Consider the following 15,775-nt stretch of genomic DNA (forward strand, 5'->3'; position numbering starts at 1 on the left):
TGAGGAGGAAATTATTTGAATAGCCTCGTTGGAACTTTTATCTTAAGACTCAAGTTGGAACATGCCATTACTATGCTTTAAGAATTCAAATAATAAATTGCTATTTATCACTATTTGAGAAAAAATATAATTTCTATGGCTGAATCTGTATTCTGTTGTCATAAGATGAAAATTATGCAATGATCATGTGAATAGTCCTTGTGACACTGACACCAAATGTTTGTGTCTAAATCCATGGCCCCTTATGATGAATGATCTGCTTATGCTAACTATTTACACAGGCAAGTTCTTCTGTTTTATCCTGCTGTATCTTATTGGAATTATGTTAAAGTCACCGCCACTTCAAATCCTTTTGGAAATAAGACTAGAAATTTTTTTAATGTATTAGAAATACTAGGTGATCAATGAGCTCAATCAAACAAAGTATCATATAAATGACATTCTCTAAAATAGAATAATGGCTTTGTGAAGTGGTCACACAAGAATATGTTATTATGCCCATTTAGAGAAAGACACACTATGCATCTTAGAATCAGTGGTGAACCTAGGAAATTCCTGGGGTTTGAGATAATATGACAGCATTTAATGGGTCTGACTGACATGCTTCCCTAAGTAGCAAGAAACCAAAAAGAACCAACTCCTTCTGCTCAAGCATAGGCTGATTCCCTGATTTGTGGACACTGAGAGACCTCCAGTCTCTCAGATCCTCTCGTCCAGCACACACAGATGGGGTTCTTTAATTTTCTCCACCAACGGTCTTAATGCAATATATCTTTAACAAAGAACACAGACAATGGTATGATCTTCTACAGTTCATTTTTCAAGACAATTACTATGCCTTTCAAATTCCAAAAGAAGCAAAGGTTCTGTGAAAATCCTCCAACTACTAATAAAACTCATTTCTTACCCTTTGTTCTTTACACAGGCATTTTTCAAGTGAACGTAGCTGGAAGGAAATATACCCTGGAAAAGAAAACATGAAGGTTACGATGCTGGCTGTTGAGGCAGGGTTGGTTTCACAAGTCATTTGTATAAAACACAGCCATACAACCATGACAACATCAGGAATAGGGAAAAGCAACATCTCTACCACATTCTCTTGGATGAAATCTACTGTGGCTTAAGATCCATCCTTTCATTTTCTACCATTAACTACTTTACAAATTTAGAGACATTCTAAACAAATATGATCAAAAAAATTAAATCTTGCTCAGAAAACATACTGTTTATTAAACAGAAAATAAGAAAATTTCAGGAATTCTATATAAAAACCATGTTATACTGAATAAGAGTTTTTAAAATATGTATTGCATAGTTTTGAAAGGTTCTTCGTTTTGATGGTAGTTCCTTTTTTCCCCCCAAAACATTCATATTTCTCTTGAAAATGTACATACAAAAAATATCACTGCAAATTTAGAGATAATATGTGTATTCTGTGTTATGGAAGATTTTTGATGACAGCTCAGCAGCAGTTAATCACCATGCTGCCATTCTGATGGAACAGAAATCAAACAAAAGAAGCCATGTTAGCTTGAAGCTTTTTATTGTAGGAAATGACAGGGCAAGGAAATTGTTTCTTTGTTCTAAATGGGAAATTGAAAGAAACAACAACAAAAAAATGAGCATCAATTTGATTGTTCATTAAATGGCAATTATCCTCTGAAGAATTTCTAATGTATAATTAAACGACAAACTCAATTAAATATTTAAGAAAATAAATGTCATTTGAATATATATATCGCCATTGTGGATCCAAGTATAAAATAAAATTTAATAGGCAAATTCTTTCCATTCAATAGTAGTAAATATATGTATATGTAGATTTTTAAAACGCACTTGTTTTCTTCAATATGGTAGGATCAACAAATAGAGTAATTCTAACTAATCAGGAAAAGTCAGACTTGAGGTTTATTAGAAGTGACAGAAATAACAGAGAAATCATACTAAGTTTCCTTCTCAAATATGGTCTAAATGAATTCATTAAATACTGAAGCTATATTTGCATGTGCCTCATAGATATATAAAAACAATGTTAAATGAGGAGTAAAGTATTTAAAAAATTAAATTTGTATACTCTTTTGTCCCTTACGGTTCCCCTTTAGGATGACCTAAAATACGTGAAGTAATTAAACACAGTTGAATGATCCAGAAAATGGCATATTTAAGGAAAAAGGCAAAAGTGTATTTTGAGAATGAAAATACAAATTTCTTATCTACAATCCCAAAGATAGAATTAAACCAAAAAAAAAAGACATCTATAAAAATATTAGAGAATGTAGGAAATACAGGTGAAGACTGAGGAGATTAGAGTAAGATAGAAAAACACAGATATTAGTAAGGATTACTGTCAAAATCGCAAACTATACAAATAAAAGATAAAACAAAAATGACATTACTTCTTGCTCTAATTCCTGAGGATTTATAGAAATGTATCAAGGATAATGAATCTTAATTTCTGCCTGAAATGGTAAGAAAGATGGGTTTTTTAATAATATTGTTTTCCTGGCTTCAGCCCCCCAAATCCAAAGGGACTCTTAACATGCCGCTAAGTATACTTGTTTCTCCATACCGATATTTTACAAATGATACCACGGAAAACATAAAGATTAAATACTGCTATTTAATATTTCTTTTGGCATATATATTTCCCCTGCCTGAATTTTAATTTAGCTCTCTGAGAAACTACCACTTCAAAAAGATTTTGTTTATATATAATGAGCTTATTAAGGTCTTCTCAGTACAATTTTCAAGAGCTAAATAGGATTATCATTTGAGTAGCGTATCTTAACTATAATCCAAGTTCAAAGGAATTTCCAAAATTATAAAAATTTGCAATATCATTTGGCATTTCAACTGAGTCCCAACTGTAATTTCAATTGTATAAAGAAATAATTTAAATAACTATCTTTCTTAATAAATTTCATAATTATAGTTAGAAGTAACAATTTTTACCTTGATATTTGGGTTTTTTAAGGCAAATCCTCTGTACCAGCCTGTGGAAAAATAATCATGGTCATATTTTGATAAACCATTGTAATATTTTAAAGATAATAACAAATCAATCTGTTCTTTGCCGATGGAATTTTACCATACATGAAAAGATTCTATGGATAAATATGGTAGGTATTGGCCTTAGGCTACAAAATAGCTCGAGTGACCAAACATAAGAATTCTATTAATAAAACCATTTTTAAAAAACTGTATCAAAAATTTTTATAAACAACAGAAAAATACATAATGTGAATAAAGGCTTTAAAATCAGAGCATTGGGCTTCAATTCTGGCTTTGCTTCTTATTGTCTGTTTAATCTTGGCCAGGTTACTTGACATCTCTGAGTACCACTTCTTCCCATTTTATGAAAGGCCATATTACGTCACAGGGAAAGTTAAGAATCTGCACAAGATTTCATACATTTCCAAATTTTACTTGCCTGACTACAAACGCCAGACTCTGCCACCAAATAATAGTACCTGGCCAACAGTCATGATGTGAATTGCACATCCTTAAGCCTACGGTCTTGGGTTAAGATCAGTCTCATATCATACAAAGAGTAAAGCCATCATTCACTGCCAGAATTAACTGGCACATTTTCATCAGCACAATGGCTGACCAAGAGCTCAGCATAATTTTTATTCTGTAGAATGACTATTATAGTAGGCCCTTCTTATCTGCGGTTTCACTTTCCACGGTTTCAGTTACTCATGGTCAACCTGGGTGCAAAAATACTACACGGAAAATTCCAGAAATAATTCATAAGGTTTAAACTGCATGCCATTCTAAGTAGCATGATGAAATCCCGTGCCTGCCCGCTCAGTTCCGCCCAGGACATGAATCATCCTTTTGTTCAGCATATCCACACTGTCAGTGCTACCCACCCATTAGTTATTTACTAGCCCTCTCGCTTACCAGATTGAGGATCACAGTTTTAAAGTCCTTGTGTTCAAGTCACCCTTATTTTACTTAATCATGGCTCCAAGGCACAAGAGTAGTGATGCTGGCAACTGGGAAGTGCCAAAGAGAAGCCATAAAGTGCTTTAAGCGAAAAGGTGAAAGTTCTTGAATTTAATAAGGAAAGAAAAAAAATCATATGCTGAGGTTGCTAAAATCTAGGTAAAAATGAATCTTCTATTCATGAAACTGTGAACAGAATATTGTTATAATTATTCTATTTCATCATTAGTTCTTGTCAACTGTGGCTAGTTTATGAATTAAACTTTATCACATGTAAAGGAAAAAACGTAGGATGTATAAGGTTCAGTACCATCCAAGGTTGCAGGTATCCTGGGGGTCTTAGGTCGCATCCCTTGCCAATAAGCGGGCTCAAGGACTGCTGGATTTAAGCTCCCAGCAATTCTGAATCAATTTTGCAGCACTATCCTTACATGTCTTTTTATAGTTTAAAACAAATCAGGATATATATTGTATTTTTTCAAGTGTAAAGACCATTTTGCTTATTGGCAAAAAAATTATTATACTATGTAGTAAATATTATGCCTAATAGAATTTTTTCAATGATTAAATTTTAGGCAAAATTTTAATACAAAACAAATATTTGAGCTTTGTATTTAAACATTTTTCCTCCTCATAATACATTTTCTTAAAAGGATATATTGTAAAATATCGTCCCTAACAGTTTTAAAATCAGTCTGAGGAGAGCAGAATGAACTGAAAATCAGAATCTCTGTATCTCAGGGTTTATCAGCTGCCATAAAGACAGATCCAAGAAATACATCCATTTGTAAATAATTATTCTAACAAAAAACAAAACTTATTGAGAATTGCAAAAATGTCATAGAGAGGTCTCTGCCCAATTATACTATACAGAAAAAGTTTTAGATTACAAAACACCTCCTATTAGATATGCAGCCCAGTTTCATGCACCAATTCACAATAAATTTTATATTTATCTGTATACAAAGTAGTAACAGACAAAATATATCTGGCAACAACATAGGAAACCTTATTATATTTTTTAAGGTATCAATCACAGTGGACAGAATAAACATTCCGATATCACCACCATCTAATGCTAGGGTCTAACTAAACGTCGTAGTTCTGTTTGGGGGAATACAGTTTCATCTATAATAAACCTTGATATGATAAAATATCATCATAATATAAATTCCTAGTAAGGAAAACCTTAAAAGAGGAAAAACATGAGTATTTTCGGATATACTAACGGGGCTCTAAATGTAGTCATTTTGTTAACAAGAAAAGCTGGGTGGCCGGGTATGGTGGCTCACACCTCTAATCGCAGCACTTTGGGAGGCCAAGGTGGGTGGATCACCTGAGGTCAGGAGTTCGAGGACAGCCTGGCCAACATGCTGAAATCCCATCTCTACTAAAAATACAAAAAATTAGCTGAGTGTGGTGGCATGTGCCTGTAATCCCAGCTATTCAGGAGGCTGAGGCAGGAGAATCACTTGAAACCAGGAGGCAGAGGTTGCAGTGAGCCAAGATCGCGCCACTGAACTCCAGCATGGGTGACAGAGCAAGACTCCATCTCAAAAAAAAAAAAAGAAAAAGAAAAAAGGAAAGCTGGGTGCAGTGGCTTATGCCTGTAATCTGAGCACTCTGGAAGGTCAAGGTGGAAGGATCACTTGAGGCCAAGAGTTTGAGACGAGCATGGGCAATATGGTGAGACTCTGTCTCTACAAAAAATAAAAAATAAAAAAATCAGCCAAGCATAATGAAGTACCCCGGTGGTCCTAGCTACTTGGGAGACTGAGACAGGAGGATCCCTTGAGCCCAGGAGATCGAGGCTGCAGTGAGCCATGATCATGCCACTGCACTCCTACCTGGGTGACAAAGGAAGACCCTGTCTCAAAGAAAAACAAAAAACAAAAAAAAGTAGTCATTTGATCAGAAATCTTTTTAAGGACTAGCATTTAAGGATGTTTCATGGAACAGGAATGGAAACATTTGAGAACTATTAGGTATCTTAAATGAGTTACCTACTACATAAATTAATAATCATCATACAAGGTCAGACAATATGTTCTACTAATATTATTCAAGTGCATTGAATAATTTTATTCCAAGTTTGAGGGGAAGAAACTATAGGTCTGGAGCAGAGTTGGCCTGGGCAGGAGCCCTCCAGAGGCATCTGGCTACTCAACCTCAGGTAAGCCATGTCTGCTCTGGGCCTCTGCTTCTTCCTGTCCTGTGGGATCTACTAGATCCTGAGGATTCTGAGAAAAACCTAGTTTGGCACTGAGTCAAGAACTCCCACAGATATGGTAACTTCAACTGCTTTCTCTGTTTGCATCTAATGATTATAAGGAAATAATATTATAATCAGCTTAAAAATAGGAAATGATGCCTTTCCATTAGCCAAACACTGAAAATGCAGGAAACAATTTTGTCAAAAATGACTTGCGGTGACTACTGGAAAAGTTCCAGAGATTAATAGCGGTATGGACAGAATTTGTAGACTTTATGAACAGCCGTATGTTGAGGAGGTTGTTCATAAGGCTACTCACCATCACACTTCTCCAGGATCTGAACTGTATCTCCAATTTCCAATGACAGGCCATATGGAACGGTTCCTCGGAAACTGGCAATAACTGTAAAAAATGATAAAGAATATATGAAGACAATCATGTCCATTACAGCTTATTATTACATGTTATTGACTAGGAAAAATGAATATAAATAGGAAGTATAATTTGATAGCTGGAACCCTCTGTCATATTTTAATTTTATATCTTTCTAAGAAAATCACTAAGTTCACATACTTTGCCAACTTCTTAGATTATTATAAATATGCATTTCAAATATATGAAATTTATTAAAATAATATACAATATATCAATGCTATCACTCAATAATAGACATAAACAAAGGTATTGCCTGAAAGCTCCTTAAAGGACTGTGACCCTTTTGTTTCACTGCTTTCTTCACTCCCTCATCCAAATGCCGGGCCCATAGTAGTTAATAAATATGTGTTCAATAATAAATGAGGAATATATTTCCTGCTTGTTATTAGGCTTGGTTTACCTTTCTGCTATATTGTTTGGAGCAGATTTCTTTTCCATAAACTATAAGCTTCTCAAGAGAAGGGACTGCATCCATTTGCTTACCATTATGTGCCCAGAGCCTAGCATAGTATGTGGTGCATAAAAGCAGTCTTCTTGTGCAGTAATCAACGGAGACACTTTATTTAGTAATGACTGGGCCCTCCCGCAGGTCTAAACACACAGCCACCACAATTCCCACTTGCACAATACCACTTGGAATGGGGAGAGGGATCACAATTAATTATAGATTAATGGTTTAGATTAATTGGTTTCTGAAACATTTTGCAGGACAGGACAGGACTAGGATGGTGTATCCATACAGAGAAAGTATGCACAGATTAGTCCTTTTCTGGCAACTCCAGGAATTACAGAGAGAATAAAGCTCAGTGATTCTTCCCTGAATAGTAAGTAAAGCTTGAGTCAGAAAGGAGGCAAATATGGAGAAATGAAGAAAATGCATTTCAACACACAAAAAGAGAGAAGACAGCTCCTATGAAATACTATGCACACTGAAATCAACTAACAATTCACCTCAAAAGAAAATGATTCTTAAAAGGCCAAAATTTTAGGAGGGAAACTTACAATTTTGCTTCAGAGTGAGATTTAGATATAACTCCAATCCCCAAAATAAGTTATTGCTACTGTTGGGAATGTATATTTTAAAAACCTAAAGGAACACACCAATCTGTCAAAAATGAAAACATGCCAATAAGTAATGAGCTTTTAGAGAAGTCTCATGCCCTTTTATAATCTCAAAGCAAAATTAACAGTAGAGGTCAAAACACAGGACAGAAAACACAAGCCAAAGTCCATGAGACAGAACAAACTAACTATATGGATAGAAACCAATTCAGAACATTTAGCCAAGCACTAATTTATGATATCATTTTCTAACTATAACCATGAATACCATTAGCCTCATAATGACGTGCAAGAAGCATTTTGCTGGCAAAACAATCAAGGGTCTATATATCTTGACAGATTACTTCATTTAACTTTCAGAGACCTCTTCTTACAAGGGATCAGCAACTGAACTGACAGTAGATTGATTGCAATTTAAAAGACTTCAAGCCAAACTTATACTGAGAATTGCCTTTCCAAACTCTGCACTACTGATGTTTCTCTTAGAAGTCTTGGTGCATGGACTTCCCAACACAGTTTTGTACACAGCTCCTACCACTCAGGAACACCCTCGTACACCCAGGGCTGCCTCCCGCACTTCTGGCTCTCCTCTCTTTTTCCTCATCACCTTCTTGAACACAGCAGTACTACTAATAGACTTCATTTCTTCACCTTCCTCAGCCCCTGCAATCCAGCCTTTGCTGTGTTTTGAAACTGCTTTACTAAGATCTCCAGTCCCCTCAGTGTGGCCACACTCATTTTGCCTTCCAGGAATCTTCCCTCTCTTGGATCTTCTACTGCTTCTGTCACACTCCCCAGCCTTCTCCACACCTTCTTTCTTAGCCCTCCTCTTAAAGGTTGGTGTGATCCAAGTTTCATTCTCCAGATGCTCAAGTGTAGGAAAATAGCATCAAGCCTGGCATTTTGACACATGGATTTGAACCCCAATCTCATCACTTATTACCTGTGTGACCTCGGTCAGGATATCAACCTCTCAGAATCTCCACATCCTCACTGTAAATCATCACTGGGTGAGTGAACAAGGGTGTGGCTGGGTGTAAATAATCACTGGGTGAGTGAATGAGGGTATGGTTTAAGGGTGTGGCCATTACCATTAAATGCTCTGGTCTTCAACAGTCGGGTTCTTTTATTATTGAGAATACTATTTTAAGAGTGTGCTTAAAAATCTAAGAACCAAAAACTGCATTACATGGGAAAACTCATTCTTTCATAGGAGTTGTTTATAACTGGGATGACAGCTTGTCTGAGCCATAACCCTGTATTATCTTATTTCTTATCCAAACGGTCTATGTGGGTGAATTCTGATTTGACTATTCAGCTATGTAATATGTAATAAACATGAAAGGTAAGCAAAGAAGTTCCCTAATCTCATTGGCCTTCAGATGGTTCCTCTATAAAACAAAGGAGCTAGACAAATGAACTGAAATTCCCCTGCCAGTCGCAAATTCTGAGTCTGCAAGAGGACTTTCAGCTCAGCAGTGACATGGCATAGTACTTACCAAAGAACTCTGCCTCCAAACCAGCCTTGTCTGTGTAATCACTGCCTGTGATCAAGTGGACACTTGTCTCCACCTGCAACAGCCATCTGATAATGCAGAAGAGACAGCCTGCTCTCAGCATCTCATGAGGCCCTGCTCTCCGACTCTCCGATCTCAACTGCTCTCCGACTTTTCTAGGCTCACACCCAACCCAACTCTCCACACACTGCCCTATGCTCAGCCACACACAAATTCTCATTAAGCTTTTTCTTGCAGACCTCAGTGCTTTTACATCTATTATTCTCTTTTTAGGGGGTTGCCTTCTTCACTCCTACACTGGGAAATGCAAAGCAGCTTTAATTTAAGGCTTTGCTCCAAGGTTAGGACATTAGAAGATTTCCTGATGCCACTCCTTCCTTTTTGTCATCCGTGGGTCCATGTGGAATACAATTACTCCCTCATCTGTGTTCTCAGGACACTCCGACCACACCTCAAATATAGTAAGGCATCACATAATATTACAGCACTTGGTCTATCTGTGTCTTTCTACTTGGGAAGAGAAACTACTTCTCATTCATCTTTCAAGAGCCAGCATGAACATCTGAGTATAAGAATGGAGTACAAACACATGGAATGAATGAATGAATGAATGAATGAAGCCACTGAGGAATGGTGTCTAGGTTTTAATGGATTCGGACAACCTCAGGGACTCTTCTCGTAACTAAAAGTATCTAAGGAATAAGTTTTAAACTGCGGATCATATTGGAGAGGAATATTTTTCAGGCTATAGTTCAAGGAATGACTTTGATCTTTATCTTCTAAAATGGCAAGTCACTCTCAATCACTGAGTTAGACAAGCAACTCCACCTTGCTGTGTACTAATGAATAGATGGATGGATACTATACTCAGGAAAAACGTTTAGGCTTCAGGTTATGAAAGAGAAAGGCAGTTCTAGGTAAAGAGTGAAGAATTTGAAAATATGGTTGGCTCATGTTTCTCAGTGGTAGCATATAATGTATCATAAACTAAGGAAAACCAGTTTAGCAAAGCAGATACCCATACACCACGTATGTATTAATGAAGCCTCAATATGCAATTCTGTCAAATGCACTTAAAGTATCTGCTATTTTCAAATTCCATTTGGAAACAACTTTTCAACTAAATCCCTTTAAATTTCTCCAAGTGTTTCTGCATGAAACACATCTATAATTGAAAATGCATTGTCACCAGTTATTATAAAGTAGCTATCTCTTTATACAAAAGTTTATTCATGTACACTTCCCAGGGGCATTTTCCCCCAAATAATATCAAGGTTTACCAAAGATGCCTATACAGTGTTGTGATCCCTCCATTTCCTTTTCTTGTTTTTCTTATAAATTGAACAGTTTCTTATAAATTGATCCTTAGTAGCTACAGGAAACAATCATAGAAAATGAACCTTTGGTAAAGCTGGGAATATAAATATTCGGTTCTATTATTTTAGTCATACGGGCCCTGAGAGCACAATTTTAAACTGCGTATAAAAACTACTGCTGTGGTGATGTGTTCATCTCTGCCCATTTGCTACTATGGAAAAATTTACTTGGATTAATAAACCCAGTTTATATGTATATAAACCCAGTTTATAGGAAAGTCCTTAAAAAATATCTGTCAGCTGAAAACACTAAATTCATAGCATAACCATTTTGAAAAAGATGTCCTAACCAACTGCCTGTTATTACTAACAGTATCATTCCTTTATATAATGATATCAGTTTAGTACGTATTGACAGTTTATTAAGAATTAAATAGCCGTGAGAAACAGTCTCAAACACAACTCCTAATTTTCTATGAGGAAGATAAAAAGAAGGTAAATGATGCAGTGAAATGGGGACTCATTCCTTAGTTTCAATGATGCTATTTGCTCATGCCAAGAACCAATGGACATTTTAAAACGTTTAAACTGAATACAAAGAAACTCAATCACAACAGTCCATGACTTTTAAAATTTTAAATCAAAACAAAGTATTAAGAATTATTGGCCAGGCACAGTGGCTTATGCCTGTAATCCCAGCACTTTGCGGGGCCGAGGCAGGCAGATCACTTGAGGTCAGGAGTTCGAGATCAGCCTTGCTAACATGGCGAAACCCTGTCTCTACTAAAAATACAAAAAGTAGCTGGGCGTGGTGGCGGGTGCCTGTAATCCCAGCTACTTGGGAGGCTGAGCAGGAGAATCGCTTGAACCCGGGAGGCGGAGGTTGCAGTGAGCTGAGATCGTGCCACTGCACTCCAGCTTGGGCAACAGAGTGAGGCTCCGTCTCCAAAACAAACAAACAAACAAAGAATTATTATAAGTCAATCACATAGCTGTAAGCCACAGACAATAACATATTCTTCCTCATCATTGTCAAAATAATATTCAAAATGATTCTACTTGGCACAGGTCAATTCCAGCCCAGCACATGCTGCCCTTGCCCTTTACAGGCTGACCATCTAAGATGAATGGAACATAATGCAGGAAAGAAATCATGAAAATGCTTTGTCTTTTGTGATACAAAGGAAGGAAAACTTCTCTCTTCAGGCCAGATTTTGGCTTCATCTTTCTGCTAAAAGGATCTCCAACTCATGAACAGGTTGTGGTTTAAAAGGTCACTTATGAGCCAACTGCTTACAACACAGAACACACAAAGCTACTCTTCTCAAGTTCTGAGGCTAGCCCACAGAATCCTATTTCATGGCAAAAGGAAACTGTTGTTTTTCACAGCAAAAATAAGCTGACTGCACCAGAATTAAATATAAAATTGTATATCAGTGCTTGTAAAATATTGAACACTGGTCTGAAAACATAGCAGTGTCCATCAGAAGGCAGTGATGGAGCAGGCATTGGTGTTGTAGACATTCTAAAGGAATTCTTAGACCTCTGAGGTCCTTTAGACCTTTAGACATTTCAAACTGGTTCCTTCCTACATCCATGTTCATTTCACATTCGGCTCTGGCGTGTCATGGAAGTATCCATTAAGGTTTATCAACATTTATGAGGATTATTTGGGGGGCTCACAAATGGAAAAGAGATAAAGGGGTAGAATTTCTGAAGAACCTTGATAAGATTTGGAAAAAACAGAGAAAAAGGAAAGGGATTAAGGAGAACTAAATTCTTTTTTTTTTAAATTGTTTTCATTTCTTTGAGACAGCGTCTCACCGTCGCCCAGGCTGGAGTGCAGTGGCATGAACTCAGCTCACTGAAACCTCCACTTCCCAGGCTCAAGCCATCCTCCCACCTCAGCCTCCTCAGTAGCTCGGACTGAAAGCGTTCGCCACCACACCTGGCTAATGTTTGTATATTTTGCAGAGATGGGGTTTCGCCATATTGCTCAGGCTGGTCTCAAACTCCTGAGCTCAAGCAACTTGCTGGCCTTGGCCTCCCAAAGTGCTGGGATTACAGGTGTGAGCCACCATGCCTGGCCAAGGAGAACTAAATTTTTCTCAGGTACTTTAGTTCATGAAATGGAGAACTATGATGGAAAAGGAAAAGGGGTCACCTCTTCTACATATGTACAAAACCCCACTGTAGGGAAAGATAAAATATGGTGGAAAAAAACACATCAGTAGTCTATTTCAAGGTACTTCCCTGTTTTCTAGCTGTCTGGGACAGGGCTGGAGGAAAGACAGAAGTCATTTGGAGATTTCTTTTGGTACTGTCATTTTGAAAGTATAGCATAGAACTGTTTTTCTTCTTTATTCCCTTCGGTTTTTTCCCTCCAAAAGATGAAGTTAGGAGCAAGCTGGTTATTCCTAACTGCAGGGAACTCCCAGGTGGCTATGTGTGTCACAGTAGGACTACGTGGAGATGAAGTGGTATCTCCTGGATACTGCTCTATGGTTCAAATGAACTCACTGGAAAGAATAAAGAAATGCTGTGTTCCATCTTCTGATCCTCAGACCTGCCACATGTTTGGGATCTGCCTTCATCTGGTAATAGGCTGTGCCCACAGGCCTCACACACCTTGCAGGCTCACCTAAGAGGCACAAATATATGCACACTCAAAAGCAGGACTGCATTCTTATGCCAGTTATCATGGTCAGCCTTTGAGACATGTCACACAACTCTCTTCTGGCCTATGTGACTTTGAAAAATCAGAAGCATATTGAATGAAAGGTACGTAATTGTTTCTGACGTATTAAAAGGTACCACCTGAAAATATGTTGCTGCCTTTGACTGTTAAGAGGATAGCTCTCCCAGGGATTGCAGAATGTCATCCTCCTTGAACCACAAGGCCAAGGCAAAGCATGGTGGTAGGTACTGTGATGCCCCTCCCAGATCCTTCTTTGGAAATCAATGACTCTCCCTGTGGCTGGGAGTGCTGGGGTAGATAGTCCTCGAACCCTAGCACCCTTCTGGGATGGCTTCAGCTGAAGAGAGCTGCTTTGCTCAAGGCTGGGGCTGCTTCCCAGGGTGGCTTACATCCAGTGAAGGCTGGGCCTTGGCACTACAACTTGGTATAACTCTGCAGGGCCACTCCCACTTAACTGACCAAGATTGTCACTAGGCCTGCATCACAGATCAACTTCGCCCTCTGGCAAGTTCTGCTTCCTTCCTCGCCACTGCACTGGGGTGAATCCCGAGAGGACTTCCTGCTAAATACCCTGCAAGCCAATCTCCATCTCAGGGTCTGCTTCCTGAGGGGCTCAGCCTCTTACAAGCTTTCAAGCACTCCCCATTCAGAATTTACTTCTGGCCCAATTTGTTTAAAGTCCTCTTTCTAAGGGAGAAGAAAAAATAACATGATTGCATTACTATTTTATCTTAAGGATTTTGCTAAGTTTTTCATGTGTTAGTTCTAACCTTCTATGACACAGACATTTCAATACTCATTTTAGAGATAGAGAAACAGAAAAAAAAAGAGGCAAACAAGGAAGAGAATTAACAACATCAGGAGGGAATTTTTCCACATTCAGATTTGAAGACATTGTCACGGTGGCAATAAATGAACCCGTTTTATTCTCCAAAGGGTCATAAACAGGCTCTTCACCTTGGATTTCATGTTACAAATGCTAAGGTCCTTTCCTAAGTGGCTACAAGAAGAACTGAAGGTCAAAAAAAAAAAAAAAAAAAAAAAAACCTTTAAGTTTAAGCTGATTATTGCATCCACCTATCCATACTTCTAAAAACAATGTAATATGATTAAAAGGTTAAGATTTTGGCAACAGCCAGTCAAAAGGAAAATCCTAGATGAGATGAGAGAAAGCCCAATTATTTCAAAAGCCTCCTAGCACTTAGGAAAGGGTAACAATGTGAATTAGATGGAGGCTTGGGATTTAGCTCCACCAATTATGAACCATGTGGTCCTTGGTCCTTTCATTTGCTAGCCCACGATGACACCCCCTGCCTGGCCTACCTCACAGGATGTCACAAGGATCAAACAAATATATGAGAATTCGATGTGTAAGTTAATATGAAATAATAAAATTTTTTCATCATAATTGTTAACTGGAAATTTGGAAGCTAGATCTGAATCTGCTATAGATTCAAAAGCCAAAATAAGCCTTCCATTTATAATAGTAAATAAAAAACCCTTTCTCTATTCTGTTATTACAGTTTCTTGGAAATCGTTATTAAGTTAAATTTAGACAGACCCAGGCTTAAGAACCTCAAGAGGAAAAAAAGCTGATAATACTGCTTTTTCTGATAAGGCAGCAAAAAAAAAAAAAAATCTTTGGCAATGAGACTGATAAGGAAAGTAACGGGGTTAAGAGGGATTTTCCAAAAATGCTAAGGCAGAGTTAGGAAGGGAGGCAGATGCAACTTTTACCATTCATTCTGCACAACAGTATTATTTGTGCAAGGGACAATAGACAGCACGAGGCAGGAAAAAATTACAATACAGTCTTCATGTCCCAGTGGAGAATGAAGTTACAGAAGGCAACTGCTTTTCCCACAATCCAAATGAAAAACTGTTTTAATAAAATATCATTTTCCAATCAATTGTACTTAATCCACCACCAATATTTGGAAAAAATAAATGAAAAAAACCTCCTTTTCCCAATGTGAGATGGTTAATATTCAAATAATATTATTTAAGATTAAGAACTAAGATTATTTAAGATACAGGATTAAGTTTGCTGACTTTTTGTTACTTTTAGTTTTTTTCTGTAAGAGAAAAGAAATGTTATATCCCTCTGTTCCTTTTTTTTCTGATTTCTCTCTTTGAATACTAAATACTCAAAGTCACAAAACATATAACACAGTAGAATTGAAGTGGGACATGCAAATATCACTGCCACCTCCACCTCGCAACCGGAGGGATTCAGCAGGCCAGCCCAGTATCATGAAAGTCACGAAAAAAAGTTAGCAAATATCACAAAAGTGAATTGGAAGACAGAGACTCAGCCTCCACACACACCACTTTAAAATGCCCAGCTTATTTTTGCAGCCTCTTCTATAACGTTCTCTCCAGCATAATATTCGGTCCTGTATCATCAGCTCCAGTCACTCATCTTCCTCATACAACTAAGCATTTCTTTTTCTGATTTTTTCTTCATAGGTATTCTTTTTTCCAATGTGGATTTTGACTCCCATTCCCAGTGCTGACTTCTTAAGAGGTCTGCTAGATTATTACCTACAAATTGCCTTACAGTCAGAAGAAGTCAAACTCTAA

At 37.4% G+C, this 15,775-nt stretch overlaps 1 protein-coding gene across 11 annotated transcripts in view; it reads right to left on the minus strand.

Annotated features, from left to right (window-relative positions):
- Positions 1-15,775, minus strand: part of DOCK4 (dedicator of cytokinesis 4) — a 472,223-nt gene that overhangs the window by 264,411 nt on the left and 192,037 nt on the right. For all 11 annotated transcript variants that reach the window (XR_008536523.2, XM_519315.8, XM_009453992.5 and 8 more), the window contains exons 2-4: positions 6,483-6,566; positions 2,953-2,993; positions 908-963 (exon numbers count right to left, since the gene is read on the minus strand). Coding sequence is in view for 9 of the 11 variants with exons in the window: in XM_519315.8 (XP_519315.6) it covers positions 908-963; positions 2,953-2,993; positions 6,483-6,566 (181 nt within the window). In the remaining 2 variants the exon portion in view is untranslated. The remainder of the gene's footprint in view (positions 1-907; positions 964-2,952; positions 2,994-6,482; positions 6,567-15,775) is intronic.

This window comes from Pan troglodytes, chromosome 6 (genome assembly GCF_028858775.2).
Source record: "Pan troglodytes isolate AG18354 chromosome 6, NHGRI_mPanTro3-v2.0_pri, whole genome shotgun sequence".
In the NCBI taxonomy this organism is placed as follows: Eukaryota; Metazoa; Chordata; class Mammalia; order Primates; family Hominidae; genus Pan; species Pan troglodytes.